The 16,046-nt window shown below is 50.8% G+C and overlaps 1 protein-coding gene across 3 annotated transcripts in view; it reads right to left on the reverse strand.

Moving 5' to 3' along the window:
• Positions 1–16,046, reverse strand: part of PBX1 (PBX homeobox 1) — a 124,453-nt gene that overhangs the window by 13,905 nt on the left and 94,502 nt on the right. For all 3 annotated transcript variants that reach the window (XM_035537682.2, XM_050712284.1, XM_035537683.2), the window contains exons 3-6: positions 9,359–9,603; positions 6,120–6,310; positions 5,354–5,489; positions 2,321–2,480 (exon numbers count right to left, since the gene is read on the reverse strand). In XM_035537682.2, coding sequence (XP_035393575.1) covers positions 2,321–2,480; positions 5,354–5,489; positions 6,120–6,310; positions 9,359–9,603 — 732 coding nt within the window. The remainder of the gene's footprint in view (positions 1–2,320; positions 2,481–5,353; positions 5,490–6,119; positions 6,311–9,358; positions 9,604–16,046) is intronic.

Raw genomic sequence — 16,046 nt, forward strand, 5'->3', positions numbered from 1 at the left:
TTAACTGATCGGTATTTCAGTCCTAGTGTGTACAGGTGTGCTTCTTGCTGTTGGCACCTACAGGCCAACCTGAAGAAGGGACGGTCGCAGGACTCCAGGTGTCATCAGGACATGCCTGTGACCCGCAACGCGACGTAGTGCAGGGATGCTCGACTGAGCTGTCACATCCACACGGCTCAGCTGAGGAGATCACAACCTGGGGTGCTGCTGTTGGAGACAAAATCCTGAGGCCCTTCCAGCTGTCTTCTCAGGAGAAGGCTTCGAGGACATCCAGTCCCACTGCCTCTGCAAGCTGACCCAGAGGCTGTTGCGGTACTGGCAGCAGGGCCACTGCTGCAGCATACAGGGAGAGTGGTGGCACCTGGCCGGCTTGGAGACCCTTTGCTTCTACCAGAGCGAGGACCTCCATGGACTGACGTGCTGCTTTAGCACTGCCGAGGCCCCTGAAAAGAGGGCGATGTTTCTGGAGAGCAGACAAGTGAGCCAGAAAGAGGACCCAGGAGCTCAAGTCGTACGTGTTAATAACGAGGCCGTTTGTCCTTCCTTGGAAGCGTGGTGTTATCCAGGGATTATCTGAGCCGTTTACTGCAGGGTACCAGCCAATTTATCTTTCAAACGGCCGTGTTACTGCCTGTGGGAAAGTCAGAAAAACAGACTCGCACAGGAGCACTATTTAACCAGGGAAATGCCTATTGCACTACCCGTGGGCCAGATCCATACCCATTTAACTCATCTGAAGCCTCTCCCTTGCTATTCCAGACCACTGGGTCTGACTCCTGTTGAAGGAAGAAAAGGACGAAAGCTGTGTCTCTTCGCTCCAAGCTGATGTGGACTGCAGGGCAGCATCACGTGCAGTCGGTATCTCCCTCAACACACAATTCTGCTGTCCTCCCAGCTTTTCTACACTGGGGGGTTAGCCATTTCATCAGGTGTTTTGAGTGAGCTGTTTGGAAAGGATGACATTTTTAAAACTGCTTCTAAATCTTCAGCACTTACAGCAATGGAAGGAAAAAAAAAAAGAAAAGAATGAAAGAAAATTCCTGAAAACCATCTGTCCCTGCGAAACTCTGCATCACCCACCCGAGCCCTCTGAGCGCCTCAGCCAAGGCAGAGCAGGCAGCACAGCCTGCTCACGGGGGGCTGGAGGTGGGCAGGATGCCTCCCTGCAGCATCTCTGACCCCAAGCTGCCACATCTCGCTTCCTTCCTCTTAGCAGCCTACCTGCTAACAGCACGTGTCACCCCCTGGCCAAAGGGCATCGCGAGCGGACACCGAGCTCAAAGGCACAAGAGTGACCCGTTCCCACTCTCCCTCCCACCCCTAAAAAGAAAAGAGGCACACAGGTATTTGTACAGATAATCAAGTGCATGGCACCTGTGAAGTTCCCCTTTTTTTTTTCTTTTAATCAGGTCCCAGTTGTCCATCGCTCCTGGGAGCTGGGCACAAGCAGCACAGAGCATGCCGACCGCAGCCTGGGATCGTTTTGGGGTCGGCTGTCCTCGTGGCATGCACCACAGACGAACTGAACATCATTCTCTAGCGGAGGAGTTGAAATCTGGGCAAAGTGCTTTGTGCCTTTGACCCTCAAAACAAACAAATGGAAACCACAGCAAACGGGCAGGAAAGGGGGAAAGGGGAGGGAACAAAGCGAGCCATGGATTTCCCTGTGTCGTACTGACACAAAGGGAAAATAAAATTCACACAGAGCACACTCTTGCAGGTGATCCAGACATTGTCATGTAAGCAATCAAAGGTAACCACAACAGAAAGAAAACCAAAGGATAAAAGTTTACCCAAACAACCTCCAAAATGGCATGAGTGACGACATCCCAGAAATATTGGGCTTTCTTAAATAGGGCCACTCATGCTTTCAGCCCCTACTGAAATAGAACGATTACACAAGGACTTTTTCTTTCTTTTTTTTTTTCTCCCCCCAAAGAGCAAACAATCCCGTTTTTTTTTCAGATCATTTTTCTGCTTTTGTGTTTACCGTCCATGCATCTAACACCCAAGACATCACCGTCACTCACACGGTCTGATCACATTGCTTTTCGAACAAAAACCAGAACAGAGAAGGGGAACCAAGAAAAAAAAAAAACAATGTAATGAAAATAAAGTGCCCCCCACAAAACAAACCCCAAAACCAAACCCATCTCTCTTTTTTTTTTTTTTTTTTAAGACCACAAAAATGAACCAACCAAAACCAGAAAACAAAAACTGAAATAACCCAAAGGAGAAAATGAGAGTGATTAGAGGGAGGGGGGAAATACAAACAAAAAAACGAACACTAACAACCCAAAATAAAAAAACAAAAACTAACCAGCTGAATTGGGAGTTGAGGGTGAGTTAGCCTGGCTTCCATGGGCTGACACATTGGTAGCCGTGACAGCCGTTTTGGCAGCATAAATATTGGCTTCCTCTTGAAATTTACCTATGTTCTTCTTGTACCGGATTCTCTTATTTCCAAACCAGTTTGATACCTAAAGCGAGTTTAAGAAAAGACAAAGACGTTAACATTTCTGCTCTGGAAACCGTGGCTGGGAGAGGAATGAGGATTAGTTCAGGTTAAGCATGTATCACGTTCTTTTTTTCCCAGTTTGATTAGCCATTAGGGAGCACCTTCTACCTGCGCGTGCCATCCCAACCCCTGGAAAGACAGTGGGACCCTCCTGGGATCACCAGGTTTGTGCGGATACATCTGGTTCCTCTGCAGATCGGACTGCCATCGAGGGAACCCTCTATAGGAACTGCTAGACCCACCCCACAAAAATATCAGATGGGTTTAAAAAAAACAAGAAAGCCAAATGACCCTGAAATTGCAGGATTTGAAAATGAGCACGTTTCTTTTCGGTACTTTGTATTTGCCTTCTCCACAGCATCCCTTCGACAGGGACAGCAGTGTAATGCGCTTCCTCCCTCTCTTCCCAGATGCACTTTCTCCTCCTTTTAGAGAAGCCTGTGTGGCTCCCAGGAAAAATACTCAGTGAATTTACTCAGACCTGGCAGATGCACAAAATTGCCTTGATATTATCTACGCTCTGTTTTTTGATCCATCGAAGTTAAATCAGCACAAAATGCTGGAAGTGAATGCTTTTCATCCAGCTGAGCTCTGCTCCCTGTGATACAGCGTAAGCTGAGAGCTAGCCTGGGAGCACAGAGCACCTTCAGGGTGAGGCTGGACGGGGAGCATGGGGCTCATCCCAAGACCTAACTTTGGTCCCAAGGAAGAAGTGTGTCCCTGCTGGGTGTCTGGATAAATATCCCAAAGTTTGCATGTCAGCAGTGCAGCACAGCAACAGCAAATTTTGAGGCTGTGCAACCAGGTGGGAGTAACCAGCCAGAGCTGTTTCAGCAGAGAGAACATCAGGTTACTTCCTGAACCACCATGAGCTCTGCGTTCCCCAAATCAGCCCTGCTGCTGCTGAACTTGTTCATTTGTGGCCACTATGTCGCAGTCAACAATTCCAGAGAGGCAGGGAAGATTCAGCCTCGAGTTTGGGATGCAGCTCTCAGCTCCTCTGATGACACTGGACATAGAGAAGCAGGGGAGTGTCTTCCTGGGTACAGGTCTCGAAGCAGAAAACAACTTGCAGCCACCACTGACCTTGTTTTAGAAAGCTTAACAGGATGAAGAAGACAGGCTAATGCCAGAGGATGCTGTAACTGTCCCACAGGACCTTCACCCCGCCTGGGATTGTTTGGAGCTGGGACTCCGAACTGATCAACCCCATTAGTGGGACTCAGATGACTTTCTTGTTTGCTTGCTGGTGAGCAGTGTCGATAACTGAAACCTGTAAGATTTATTCCTATGATGTTTTCTGTCTGCAGTGCCAGGTTAATGGTTGGACTTGATGATCTCAGAGGTCTTTCCCAACCTAAATGATTCTATGATCCTATAGAGTGCTCAGTGACTTCTATAGAGAGGTGGCTTCATCTGCCAATTTACCTGTTACTGAATTGCACGTACCCAATCCTGTGCTGTTGCAGTGCAGTAAAAAGAAATATAACATGCAGAGACTCCAGGGTGGCAAGAAGTAATAAATCAGCACCCCACCCAGATCTGAGAGTGAATATTCAATGGCACCAGGAGCAGGCACTGCTTGTCAGGAGCCCCGTTCCCCTTCTCGGTCCAGCTTGCTCATTAATGACCACGTCCTCCTTTGCAGCCTCCCCACTCGGCTGATAAGCACAGCATTTCTCCTGGGCATTTTCTCTTCGCGAGGGAGAAGTTGTAAGTGCGAACAGATGAATTAAAAGTGAGAGGGGAAGCATCAGGACAGCTGTAGTTTTCCTGGAGCCAATACGTGCGGTCTCTCGCAGGTAACTCTGAAGCGAATCAACGTTTGGGTCTTCTGGCACAGGGGATGCAGTCGGAGTCACTCAGCAGGCATTCAACACAGTGACGACACCTACCCTTGGATGCTGCTGCTCCTGCTGAAGGCAGACATGCTCTCACAAGGACACCAGATGCTACTGCTGTCTTCAGTTTACTCAAGTGATGAACAGGCATGTGCCTTGGGGCTGGAAAGAGGCCCAAGATGAGGAATGCAACAGGAGCCTAGAGGGAGCGCTAAGCTCACATGAGGACAAGACTACCAGAGGCAATTTACTGGCTTTCAGTCGGTCAGCTTGCTCCAGAAAGTGAAGAAATAAAGAAGGGCAGGCCTGAGTAACGCACAGTTGAACACTTCAAGTACTGACTGTTCTCCTCACAAATCCCAGCAGCTCCCAGGTCAAAACTACAGACTGCAGGAACTATATGGCTGCCTCAAATGTATGGGAATAATTCAACTGGTCTTTATCAACAGCCTTTCTTTGAAGGATAAGCAAGTCAGGGAGATGTCATGTTCAGCAGCACGAGAGTAACAACAGAGAGAAATGACCTGGAGAAGCCCACCCTCCTTGGGCACAAACTACAACCACTAGCCTGTTTGACCCAAACCCTTCCCACCAGGACCTTGCTCCTTCGACCTCATCAGGCAAACTCTGCTCAACTCTTCCTACCGCCTCCAGAGAAGGGACTTTCAACTCAGACAAGCTCTTCTTGCAAACCATCACCGATTCCCCGAGCAGAAGACTGCTCCTTGCTGGATCATTCCTGTGCTGTTAACCCCTCGGCTGCACACAGCCATTGCTGGGTTAAGTCTGCATCCCTCCCAAGTCCTCTTCGAGACTTTCCTTCTCCATCCCCAGCTTCATCCTGCAAGACTGCTGTCTACTCTCCTATCCACTGCACTAGCCTGCTCTAAACCCATTTAGTAATTCAATGTTTCACACTGGGGAGGTCTGGAGTGCCCTTCGACATGTTACAGTTTCCTTTAGCAGCCTTTGCTGTATTTCTGGGATCTCTCACCTGTGAGACTGTGATGCCGCATTTCTTGGCTAGCTCTTCTTTGGCTTCCTCACTGGGGTAAGGGTTGCTGAGATGGGAATAGAAATACTCATTCAGGATTTCTGTAGCCTGCTTGTTGAAGTTTCGTCTCTTCCGCCTTAGTGTGAAGAAAGAAGAAGAAACAGAAGGAAAAGGAAAGGAAATCAGTGCCAGGGATCCAGAAACAGGAATACAATTTTAGATGCTCTGACTTTCTCCATTTCCCTCCCTCCCTCCCCTTCTCCTGGATGCAATGGACTCATGGCCATGAATCTTCTCATCTGCACCTTGCAGGTGACTCCTCTCTCAGCACCTTCCAAAGCAAGTCTCTTCAAATTATCGCTGCATCCTTCAGCTCACAGAAGTCTCTAAACACTGGCACCCAGCTCCCACACCTGGGAAGGTGACTCCTGACACCTGGCTGCCCTGGCCAAAGATGTCAGTGCTACTCTGCAAAGCTCTGTGCTGAGAAAGCAGCCGTAGATACTTCCCTCCATCACATCTAAATGAGCAGTGTGCAGTTCTGGGGACCTCCCTGAGACACAGGCTGAATGTCTTGTATTTCTCTCCCCTCCCTTGCTAAGCCCCAGTCCAAACGATAAGGAGGATAAACAGTCCCAGGGGCTCAAGACCAGGAGCCCCTACCCTTCTAATCCTCCTCAATTCCCCCCTGAAGCCCAGCACCTCTCCCAGGCCTGAACAAGGTTGCGCAGTGGCTATGCAGAAAGGTCTGGGCAAGCAAACTTACCGTGCGTCCAGAAATCGGGAGCGCAAGATCATGACGGCTTCACACGTGCTTTGCTTCAACTGCATCTGGATGGAGCTGAACTTGCGGTGGATGATGCTCACCATCCGCTCGATCTCCTTCGGCGAGATGGGTCGGGTCCGGCTCTGCTCGCGCAACAGGTTCATCACGTGGGTGGTGAACTCGTTGCATGCCTGGGATGGCAAGAAAAGCAAAAGAAACCCCAGGATCGGAAGGTCATTCGACGGCGTCAAGGACAACACGGAGGCAACGCAGCTAAGGAGGGAGACGCAAGGTGAGGCCTCGATGGCCAGGGTTTGTTAGGGCAGACCCGCAGCGAGGGTCAGCTGCTCTCACCGGCCATGCAGAGGGACCAAGAGACCCCAGCGCACGCAGAGCCAAAGGCAGGAGCCAATATTTTGCTCTCAGAGATCATAGATGGAGATGGTGCTGGTGAAGCTCTAGTACCCATAAAGAAGTCCCAGCCCTTACATTTTTTCTGGGCAGGACTGGGGGAGCTCCAGCTGAATGTGAGGGCCACCAACCTTTCAGCCCTTTGTGCCTCCTCCCGCTGCCCCAGCACCACGCATCCTGCAGAGCCCCCCGTGCTTCCCACAGAGACACAGCCCTGCTCCAGGCTCTTAGGACATCAGATGAGAAGTAAATAACGATAATAATTAAAGCCTGAGTGAGGTAGGAGCCCTGACAAGTAAGGGCAAGCAGGTAATAATCCCAATTAGCTTGCTGCTGGCAGAGCGCTGCCTGGCTGCTCCTGCTGTCCCCATGCCACGTTGTGAGGACAGGGGGGGATTCTGGGGCTGGATGAAGGCAACTTCATTGCTCTCTCCCCCACCTCCTCAAGGGCAAAATGGGATCCTCCAATTCTCAGAACCAGTCTGGGATCCAAGCCCCCAAAACCAGGCTGAAAGCAGCACCAGGACACCGATTGCTTGAGCAGCTTTACGTGCTCCCAGGACATGGGCAGATGCTCTGGGGACAGCATGGGGAAAAAGAGACTAGAAGGGGAAGGAGAAACTGATTTTGTGGACTGGTGACATGGGCTTGACTTACTATCTGCCGCCCCACGCTTCCAAGCTTCTCCAGCAATTTGTGCCCCTCTGATCATCATCCCTAGGTCCAGCCCATGAGCACTTCGGGAGGTGACAGATCCCCACAGCTCAGACCCAACAGGGACATGTCACTGAGGCCAGCAGAGCCCCTCAAATTGCCCATCACCAGCTTCATCTACCAGCCCCGACCTCCCCGGGGTGAAGTGCTGGCTGAGCAGCGGTTGTAAGAGCTCTGAGCCAGGTGACTCTTTATTCCCAGATGCCTGAGCAATTTCAGCTTGTCTCCTCGTGAAATAAGAGCATTAAAGGCACAATTGCAGGAGAGCGCCGTGCTGTCACAGTGGCAGCCAGACACCGTGTGGAGCCAGGCCAGCAGCAAGGGGACTGGAAAGAGGGGAGCAGAGTCGAGAGCGCCGTCCTGAACCCAGCTTTTGGAGGGCTGCAGATGGCGATACTGGCTCTGCCTCTCCGCAGCTGCAAAGATGTGGCCCGGCCCCATTTCTAGAGCATCTTGGTGGTAAAAATGACTCTGTAAATGGGTTGTGAGAAGGAACAAGCCACGGGAAGGTGCTGGGTGAGACGTGGGTGCATAAGTGTCCATTTGGGGGGCAAAAATTGTGCAGAAACAAAATCAGAACAACTAAACAAACAAACAAAAACTACCTAAGAGGAGGAAGGAGCAGAAACGCCTTCCCCAGAGCCTGTACCCTTGCAGCAGAGTCCTCCCCATCTCTGCCCTTCCTGTATCTCTCCTTGGGCTCGGATGCCAGAGGACTTGGGGTCTCTCTCCGCCCCTTTGGGCCTGGGGCCTGAAAGATGAGCTGTGACGTGCTCTCCACCCGTACCCCCGTGAGATGGCCGAGCTGCCCCCGTGTGCCATGCCGCCACTGCGTACATGCCTCGAGGGAGCTGTAGCAGCGGCTGAGGACAGCCACAAAGGTCACCCTGATAGCACACCCTGCCCGCTCCCCGGGCCCTGCCGCCCCCTCCTCATTTAATGCACTCTCCAAGCGCCTTTAACGACGTGACCGTGCTCTGCTTCTCCAATCACAGGCCTGGCTGGCAACGCGGGCTCCAGCCCCGAGCTGCGGGTGCCATCAAAGATAACCAGGCCCTTAGGAGGAAGGGCCTGCCTCGCTGCTCTGCACCGTGAAGGCTGGAGCCCTCAAGATGCTGCCCGGCAGCCTTCATGTGGCCAAGGAGGCACATATAAAGGGGTGACACGTCCCCTAGCTCCGCTAACACCCGGTTAGCTAGGTAGGAGGGCGGTGGGGCTGGCTTGCTCTTGGGTAAACAGATCTGAAGCAGCTGCGCCCGTGCAGGCCTCAGCCCCAGAGTCTGCCCTCAGCCCCGCCATCGCGGCAGGGGACGGCGCTCAACCAGAGAGCTGAAAGCGCCGCCCGGCCCCTGGCTGCAGAGCAGGCCATGCACCCAAAAAGGAGGGACACTTTCTTGCTCGCACTCCATAAACCAAAACCTCTGGGGAGAAACCACATTCATCACAAGGGCAAGTCGCGCGGCAGAGAGAAGTCTGCACAACATCTGGAAGCATTTGAAAGAAAGCGATTTGGAGCTTTGGCTTGCAAAAGCTTCTCATGCAATTGTCAGTGTTACTAATAGCTGCATTCATGACCCAAATAGTTTTTCTTTTCTTCTTCTTTTTTTTTTTTCCTTCCAAGAATCATTTGCCACAAGAAAAAAGCCACTTCCCCCCTCCCCCCCGCCCCCCTTCTGGAAAATTAACTTTTGAAGCAGAGGAAATATTCAAGAAACATTTTGACTCAAGCTTTGCTTTAGGGTCTTTGGAAAACTGCCTGCACCATGACCAGCACCTCAAAGAGGAGTCCCCCTCTGACAGGGCCAATTTTGGGCAAAATGGCAGGGGAGGAGTGAAAACTGAAAATCAAGGGGGGGAACACATACCAAGCCTATTTTCATGGCCCATCTCAGTGCAAAAAAAAATATGAAAGGGTTCTCCCAACCCTAAAAAATCACGTTTTCACTGTAACACAAAGCAACAGTTTGCATTTACCCGTGCACTCCTAACAATAGATGTCAGTAGCGAACCAGGCTGCGCACATCCAGCTCGGCAGTACCGGACGGCGGCTGCTCCACGTCCCCACACAGCATCCCCAGTCCAGCCCTGCCCCGCACCACGAATGAGCCTGTTACCTGCTCGTACTTCTCCAGCTCCGTGTGGTAGATCTGCCGGATCTGGGAGAGTTTGGCTCTGTAATCAGAGTGCTCCACCGAGTTGTCAGAGCCGGCTCCTCCTGATGCTGCGGCGGCGGCGGCAGCAGCGGCTGAGCCTCCTCCTTTTTCGGGGCCCGCCACCCCCTCGGCCAGCAGCATGTTGTCTAACCGCATCAGCTGGGGGTCTGTGGGCTCCTCTTCCTGCGCTCCCCGGATGCTCAGCACTGCACGGAGACACAAAGGCAAGAGCCTGAGTCGCATCTGGTGGGTCAGCAAGGACAAGAGCAGACCCATGGTGGGGAAGGGGAGCGGTCCAGCACAGCTCTTGGTTCAGCTCACCAACAGCAACTGAAACAACAGGAGATTTACCAAAACTTGCCCAAATAAGTGGCATGGACCACATCCCGATCCATGCACAGGATGGCAAGTTGAGAGGCTCTAATCCAAACCTCAACTGTGCACAGCCTGATCCTGCACCATCAGCCCCCAGCACCCCAGCCCTATAGAAGGACGAAATGCAGAGCCCAGGGCTGGCCGTGCCTCAGTTTCCCTCTTTTTAAATAAGAGGAGGGCTAAAGCACAAGGAGCTGTTAGCCGCCGGAGGGAAAAAGAAAGAAACAAAGTATGGAATAAATTTTATTATTTGGAAAACGCCTTCTTTTAGAATCTGGTCGTTCCAGTGAAGTCTAAACCGTGCTAAGAAAAGGGGCAACAATAAATCAATCCACACAAAATGACTTGCCAAGGAGAGAATTTTTCTCCCCTTTTTGTACTCGCTGTTTCAATTACTGCTTCAAGTAAAAGTCATTCTCCTTTGAGTGCTTTCCTGTAAAAATGACATGGGAGCACCCCGACCGCTCGGAGCGCCGGGTGCCTGGCTGGAGCCCGGCTGGCGGCAAAGAAGAAGACGGAGGCATGCTGCACAGACGACACGAAAGCTTTCACACCCATATGTATTGATACATAAACGCACGCACATGCGAAATTCTGGGGTTTTCATCATGTGGCAATGCCATTTTGGTTACGCCTGCAGTCTGTGTTTGCACACACAGACACGGCCTGTGGTTTCCACAGGTGTGCACATCTGCAAAAATATAAAACAAACCCTTGACAAGTGAACAAAAAAGACATCTCCTAAGAGAAATGAGTTGTATTTTCTCATCTCATCTGTCACAAGGACCCAAAACACTGTGTAAACTCATGCACATCCCTCACGCACACGCACCCGGAGCTGGGTGATGTTGTGTGGACTTTAATTAAGCTGTGCCTGCTTACACCTGAGATGGGTCCGACCCCCTTCTCTGACCCCCTAATCTGCAGCAGAAGCATAAGCAAGTGATTTTCACCATCATTTAAAAAATGCATCTAAAGTCAGTTGCCGATATGGAGTAAAACCAGAGCAGCTAAAAAATACAGCCAAGCAAGGAGTGTGTTCCTCCTCAATCAGGAACAAGTTAGAGAAGGATAGAGTTATTATCAAAATCACTCAAAGTAGAAGACCCTGTTGAGAGGTTTGGATAACACAGGGTAAAAGAGCTTTTTTAAGCCCCAGTCTCCTCTGAAAACACTGTTTTCAAGACCTTAATATTTATTGGCATTTTTGTGATTAAAACATTCACTGTCAACAAAGGTGGGAAAGTTGAAGGGGGAAAAAAGAAAGAAAAAAAAAACAGCAACAGTAAATTTGCCAATAAAATGAACTAATACTAAATAACTCCACACTAGGGATAATCGTGTATGTAAAGAGGGATGGCAGCATGGAGCCAGATCCGGATGCAGATGCCGATTTTAGAGCTACAGGAGTCCCGAGAAGCCAGGTCTGAAATTTCTCTCCTCCGCATGGCAAGACTAAGTCTTCCATTAAAAAAAATAAATCATTAAACAAAAGCACATCAAAAGCCCAAATACAAATGGGAAGCAACACAGGTTAAAAAAAATAACAAAAAAACCCCAACCAAATAAAAAACAGAGTTGCCAAAACAGGTCCATCTGGATTTCAAAAGGGAAATATTTTTAGATTAAAAATCTGAGGAATCATTGACCTGACAGGTAGGTACAAGTGATTAATTAGTTTATGTTTAGAGAGCTGCTTCGTGATGAAAAGCACAGCGTAGCCGCTGCGCTTTGGTACTGCGCGGCATGAAGCACACTCAGGGAGCACAGGCAAATTTTGGTGCCTGCGCATTGCGAGCACCCTCCAGACACACGTCCCCGGAGCAGCCACCAAAACGCCACCGTGGCCAGGGACCATGGGGAATTGACAGAGGTTTGGCTGGCCAGCCGGAATAACACTGCTGAGTAAATAAATGAAAAGGGCAATGTGTCTAAGCAGAACTGATGCTGCCTATTTATCCCTGGAAGGCTGCACTCAGACAAAATGATTATTTAAAAGCTCCTTTTTTATCTTCCCAGAGCTGCACCCGGCTCGAGTGCTGCTCCTGCCAGGGTGCCCGAGGTGCCACCCCCAACCCCAGCAGAGGACCTGGTGCCACTGGACCTGTTTGTCCCTCCTCGCCTCCCCTCTGCTCCCCTAGATGTGGTTTGGAGATGCCGCTTCTGCCGGCTGTCTTGGAAAGGGGGAGGCAGCCGGGAGGGAAATCTCCATCCCTAGTGACCATCAGAAAACGCCAGCAGAAGCAGGCAGCATTCAGCACGGAGGGGACAGGGACATTTTATGGCCACACTGAGCCACCCCGGCGCAGCTCCCAACAGACCAGGAGCATTGGCGCTTCTCTCGTCCCTGCCCTGGCACCCAGCGCCCACCATTTGCTGCTCCCGATTAAAGAGAGGGAAAGAGAAAACAACAACAAAAAAAAGAGATAGTGACTGCAAGCGGGGGGTGCTGGGGGAGGAAAATTCATGCAAGACTTTCTGTCCTTGGCCGCTTTCCTGCTGGCTTGGCAGCCCCGAGAGCCGCAGCAAATGCCGCTAGAGGGTGCTCAGCCCTCGCTGAGGGCCCCCGCTGGCTCAAAAAGCATTTTTGTACAGACGTATGTACACACACACACAAATTATATATACATATATATGTATTTTAAAGTCAAAGCAAAACCACACACCTTGTCCCTGTTTGCACTGTTGCAAAACGCTCCTGAGCTCGCTGCACAGGGGAACACCACGCATCGAGCACGGCCACCCTGTGACCGTCACCCACACCAGTACCAGGAGCAGCTGGGGACCACCGGAGCCATATGGTCTGGCCACAGACACCCCCACGGTCACAGAGACATGTTCTCCTTCTCCTGCTCTCCCTGCAGGGTGGGCAGCCCCAAAAACAGGCAGTGGTCTGGAGGCATCACAACGTGGGTGACAGTGACCCCGAGAGAACCATGGCGCACGACCAGCACGTATCGCTGAGTCCCATGCACGGGGTCAGGCCTAGGTTTTCTTTCTCCTCAGGTACTTCCAGCAGCTGAGAAATGGCGCCTGGGCTCCCTTCTCTCTCTCCAGCAAGAATAGCTCCCCGCTCCCTGCCTGCCCAGGATGCGGGATGGGAACGGCACGGAGTCACCAGAGCTTTCGGCACAGGAGCCAAGCAAGCAGCAACCTCTCCGCACCAAGGCCAACGCTTCGGCCCTTCAACTCTGCTCTCCACTCCTTCCAAAGCCTCCAGACCAGCAGTGCACTCTCATTTCTCATCCTCGTGTCCCTCTCGAGCGCTGCTGCATGCGGTTATGTATGGCCAAGGCTCCCAAGGGTGGGAGGCAAAGGCCAAGCAGAAGGCATCAGGGAGACTACAGCAAGGTGGAGAAGAGGGAACGGGCAGGGAGGCAACAGGGACATTTAGCAGCAAGATCATCACAAGCCCAACCCAGGTTGTGATGATGGAAGAAGAAATACCCCAGAGCTGGACACCGAAACAATCCCACCCCAAACAGAAACCCGCTGAGGGCTTTTAATGAGTGCCCAAGCTGGGCTGCTTTTCTGGTGGTTGGTTCTGCCCACTCCCAACCTGCTGAATTGCCTTTCCAGGGGGACATGTGAAAGGAGAAGGAGATTTCAAGTAAATGATTGCAACTTATCGAAAATAATGTGCTACTTAGCATCGGAGACAAGCATCCTGGCAGGCAGAAATGGGAAGCCGTGCCGGAGCAGATGGGAGTAATTAGGTTGTGATTTTCAGAAGGGTTTTCTTTCCTGCCTCCACTGTGCCTAAGATGTACCGGGGGGGGGGGAACAACCCACCCAGTGACAGAGTTTCGGGAGAAGCGACGACTCCTCAGCTGCGCGTTGGCCTTTTGCGTGACTTTCCCGCGGGGAAATCGGAGGTGCCTCAAGCAGAACTGCCACTTGTGGAGCCCTGCTGCCTGCTCTCTCTGTCCGCTTGCATAGACACGGATGAGGCGAGATGCCTCCTCCTCCACCGAGGCATCTACCGCTGAAGCACGGGCACCCCGCCCTCGTTTTGGGATGAAAAAGGTCTTGCCCGAATCCTTTCCTGGACCGGGATGTGCCGTACGTACGGTGGTGGCACAACAGCTCCTCTGGGAATGCAGAAACTCCAGTGTGCACCCACATAGCAGCATATTAAATATCAACACGCTTCCTACCTTCTGCAATTTAAGCACCATTCACAATATTTGCTTGGGTTCACAAAGCCCCAGCTTCAGGATTTACACGAGCTCGCAGCTTTTCCTTAAAGAAACGCTTTTAGGCCTCCGGATCTGCAACAACAGCCAGTAAGCAGAGGGAGAGCCACGATGCCAACAAATGCCCCTGCTAACAAAGCCAGGAACGAAGCACATTATTTTAAGCCACTATTCCCGGTGCCTGATTCTACGTTTGCGAACATTTAAGATCAACAGCACTGAACCCAATACAAAAATATTCCCGTCTGCCTGATATCTGAGGACAGTTAAAATTGCAAGGGCTTAACACATTTAAGGGGCTCGTGGCTGGCTAGCTGTCTCCTGCTCGCTCTCCTGTGCACATTCATACCCACAGCAGGACAGCCAGGGTTTGCTTCCTCAGCCGACTCCCTGAGTTGCTCTTCCCAAACTTTGCTGTTGCAGAAAAGCCCCCTGCGACTGTGCACCTTCCTAAATTCATGTTTTTTTTCAGTATTCAAGTGTATTTGCAGCTTGCCTTCTGCATTGCAATGCAACAATAAACCCCTGACACAAAGGAAAATATCAAATTCCCTAACTTGGCAGCCCTGAAGGTTGAAATCCTGCATAAACCTAATGAAAGCTAATGCACCCACATCAACCACATGCTCCAAATATGCGTGGAAATCATGACCATGGCTTGGCCAATGTAGAGAGAGACATTAAAGTGAGTAAGTCTACGTCTCAGCCCCTGTAAAATCACTGCAAGAATCCTAAAGGAGCCGTGCTCCCTGTGCTGGGATGATGGGAAGGAGGAGCAGCCCTCCCCAGGCACAACCTTTCCACCGTCAAAATTTGGGGACAGCCCACACCAAAGCTGAGTTGCGTGTTCTTGCTGCAGCCACTGACTTGGATTTTCAATTTAAACACCAAGTCACCTTAAAGACCCTGTTTTCAGAAGGAATAAATACATTCCTGGAGCTTTGTGGAGGATGCTTGAGCACCTCCAACTGGGCTGCACCTTCAAACCAGTACTGCAAGGGTCCCCATGCTGGAGAGCAACGTGAACATCTCAGCAAAGCACGTGGTGTCCATGTTAAATGGATATCAACAATCTCAGCAAGCAAGGCAGAGTCCTTTAATGTTAAGTAAACACAGAGCATTTGAAGCTGCAGTCGGGTATGTTCACCACGTTTACATCAAGTAACTGAGAAAATCAACATCAAAACACAAATACCTATTCCAAACACAAGTGGAAGCTGGAATTTCCAAATACACAGGCACACACCCTTGCAGGAAGTAGGAATTAAGAGAACTTTTTTTTTTCCTTACAATTGACATAAAAGTTCCCCTCCTCTCTCCAACCTTTCCAAAACTTACAAATGGATGAACAGATTTTGCTCAGATTTTCCAAACCAGGCTGCCGTGAGATGAGGCATGGAAAATTTCAGCTGGCAAAATGGCTTTTTGTGCACCTACTTATTTATTTATTTCCCAGTGAAAGGAGGAACACCGTGAAACTGATGGGCCGTTTCTGTCACCAATTTTCGCAGTCTACAGGTGTAAAGCAAACCAACAAATCCCAACAGCAATAAAAGAAGAGAGGCTTGTAGGCACAAGCACCGCAAACCCACTCCAGACCCTTGCGAAGCCGCCTCCTCTCCCAACGCAGCAGTGTCCATCAGGGCTGTTTGGAAACAAAGCACTTACTTAAACAATTTTGTGAGAGAGGCTTTTAAAGGTGGAGATGTGTTCATTCAGACCATAAAGCACACACAATTGAGAAAAAGTACATACTCCCACAGAGCAAGGGGTCAGACAACAGGCTAACCCCAAGCAGAAAATCTGTTGACCGCAGGACATGCTCCGACTTTGGCAAAGTCCCCGGCTGTGCAACACGCACCATGCTCACCATCATGACTTGGGGATGCAGGAAAACATACTCATCAGTTGCACAATGACCCACGAGCAGTCACGTCACGTCAGATTAATGGTCCATCTAGCCCCCAGGCCAGCTCCAGCCATGGCCAACAAGTCCCACTGGAGACCCACGCAGGACCTGGACTGACAGCAGAAGCATCGGATGCTCAGGGCACAGGCACCAACCCCAGCACCCTCCT

This window comes from Cygnus atratus, chromosome 8, assembly GCF_013377495.2.
Source record: "Cygnus atratus isolate AKBS03 ecotype Queensland, Australia chromosome 8, CAtr_DNAZoo_HiC_assembly, whole genome shotgun sequence".
Classification (NCBI taxonomy): Eukaryota; Metazoa; Chordata; class Aves; order Anseriformes; family Anatidae; genus Cygnus; species Cygnus atratus.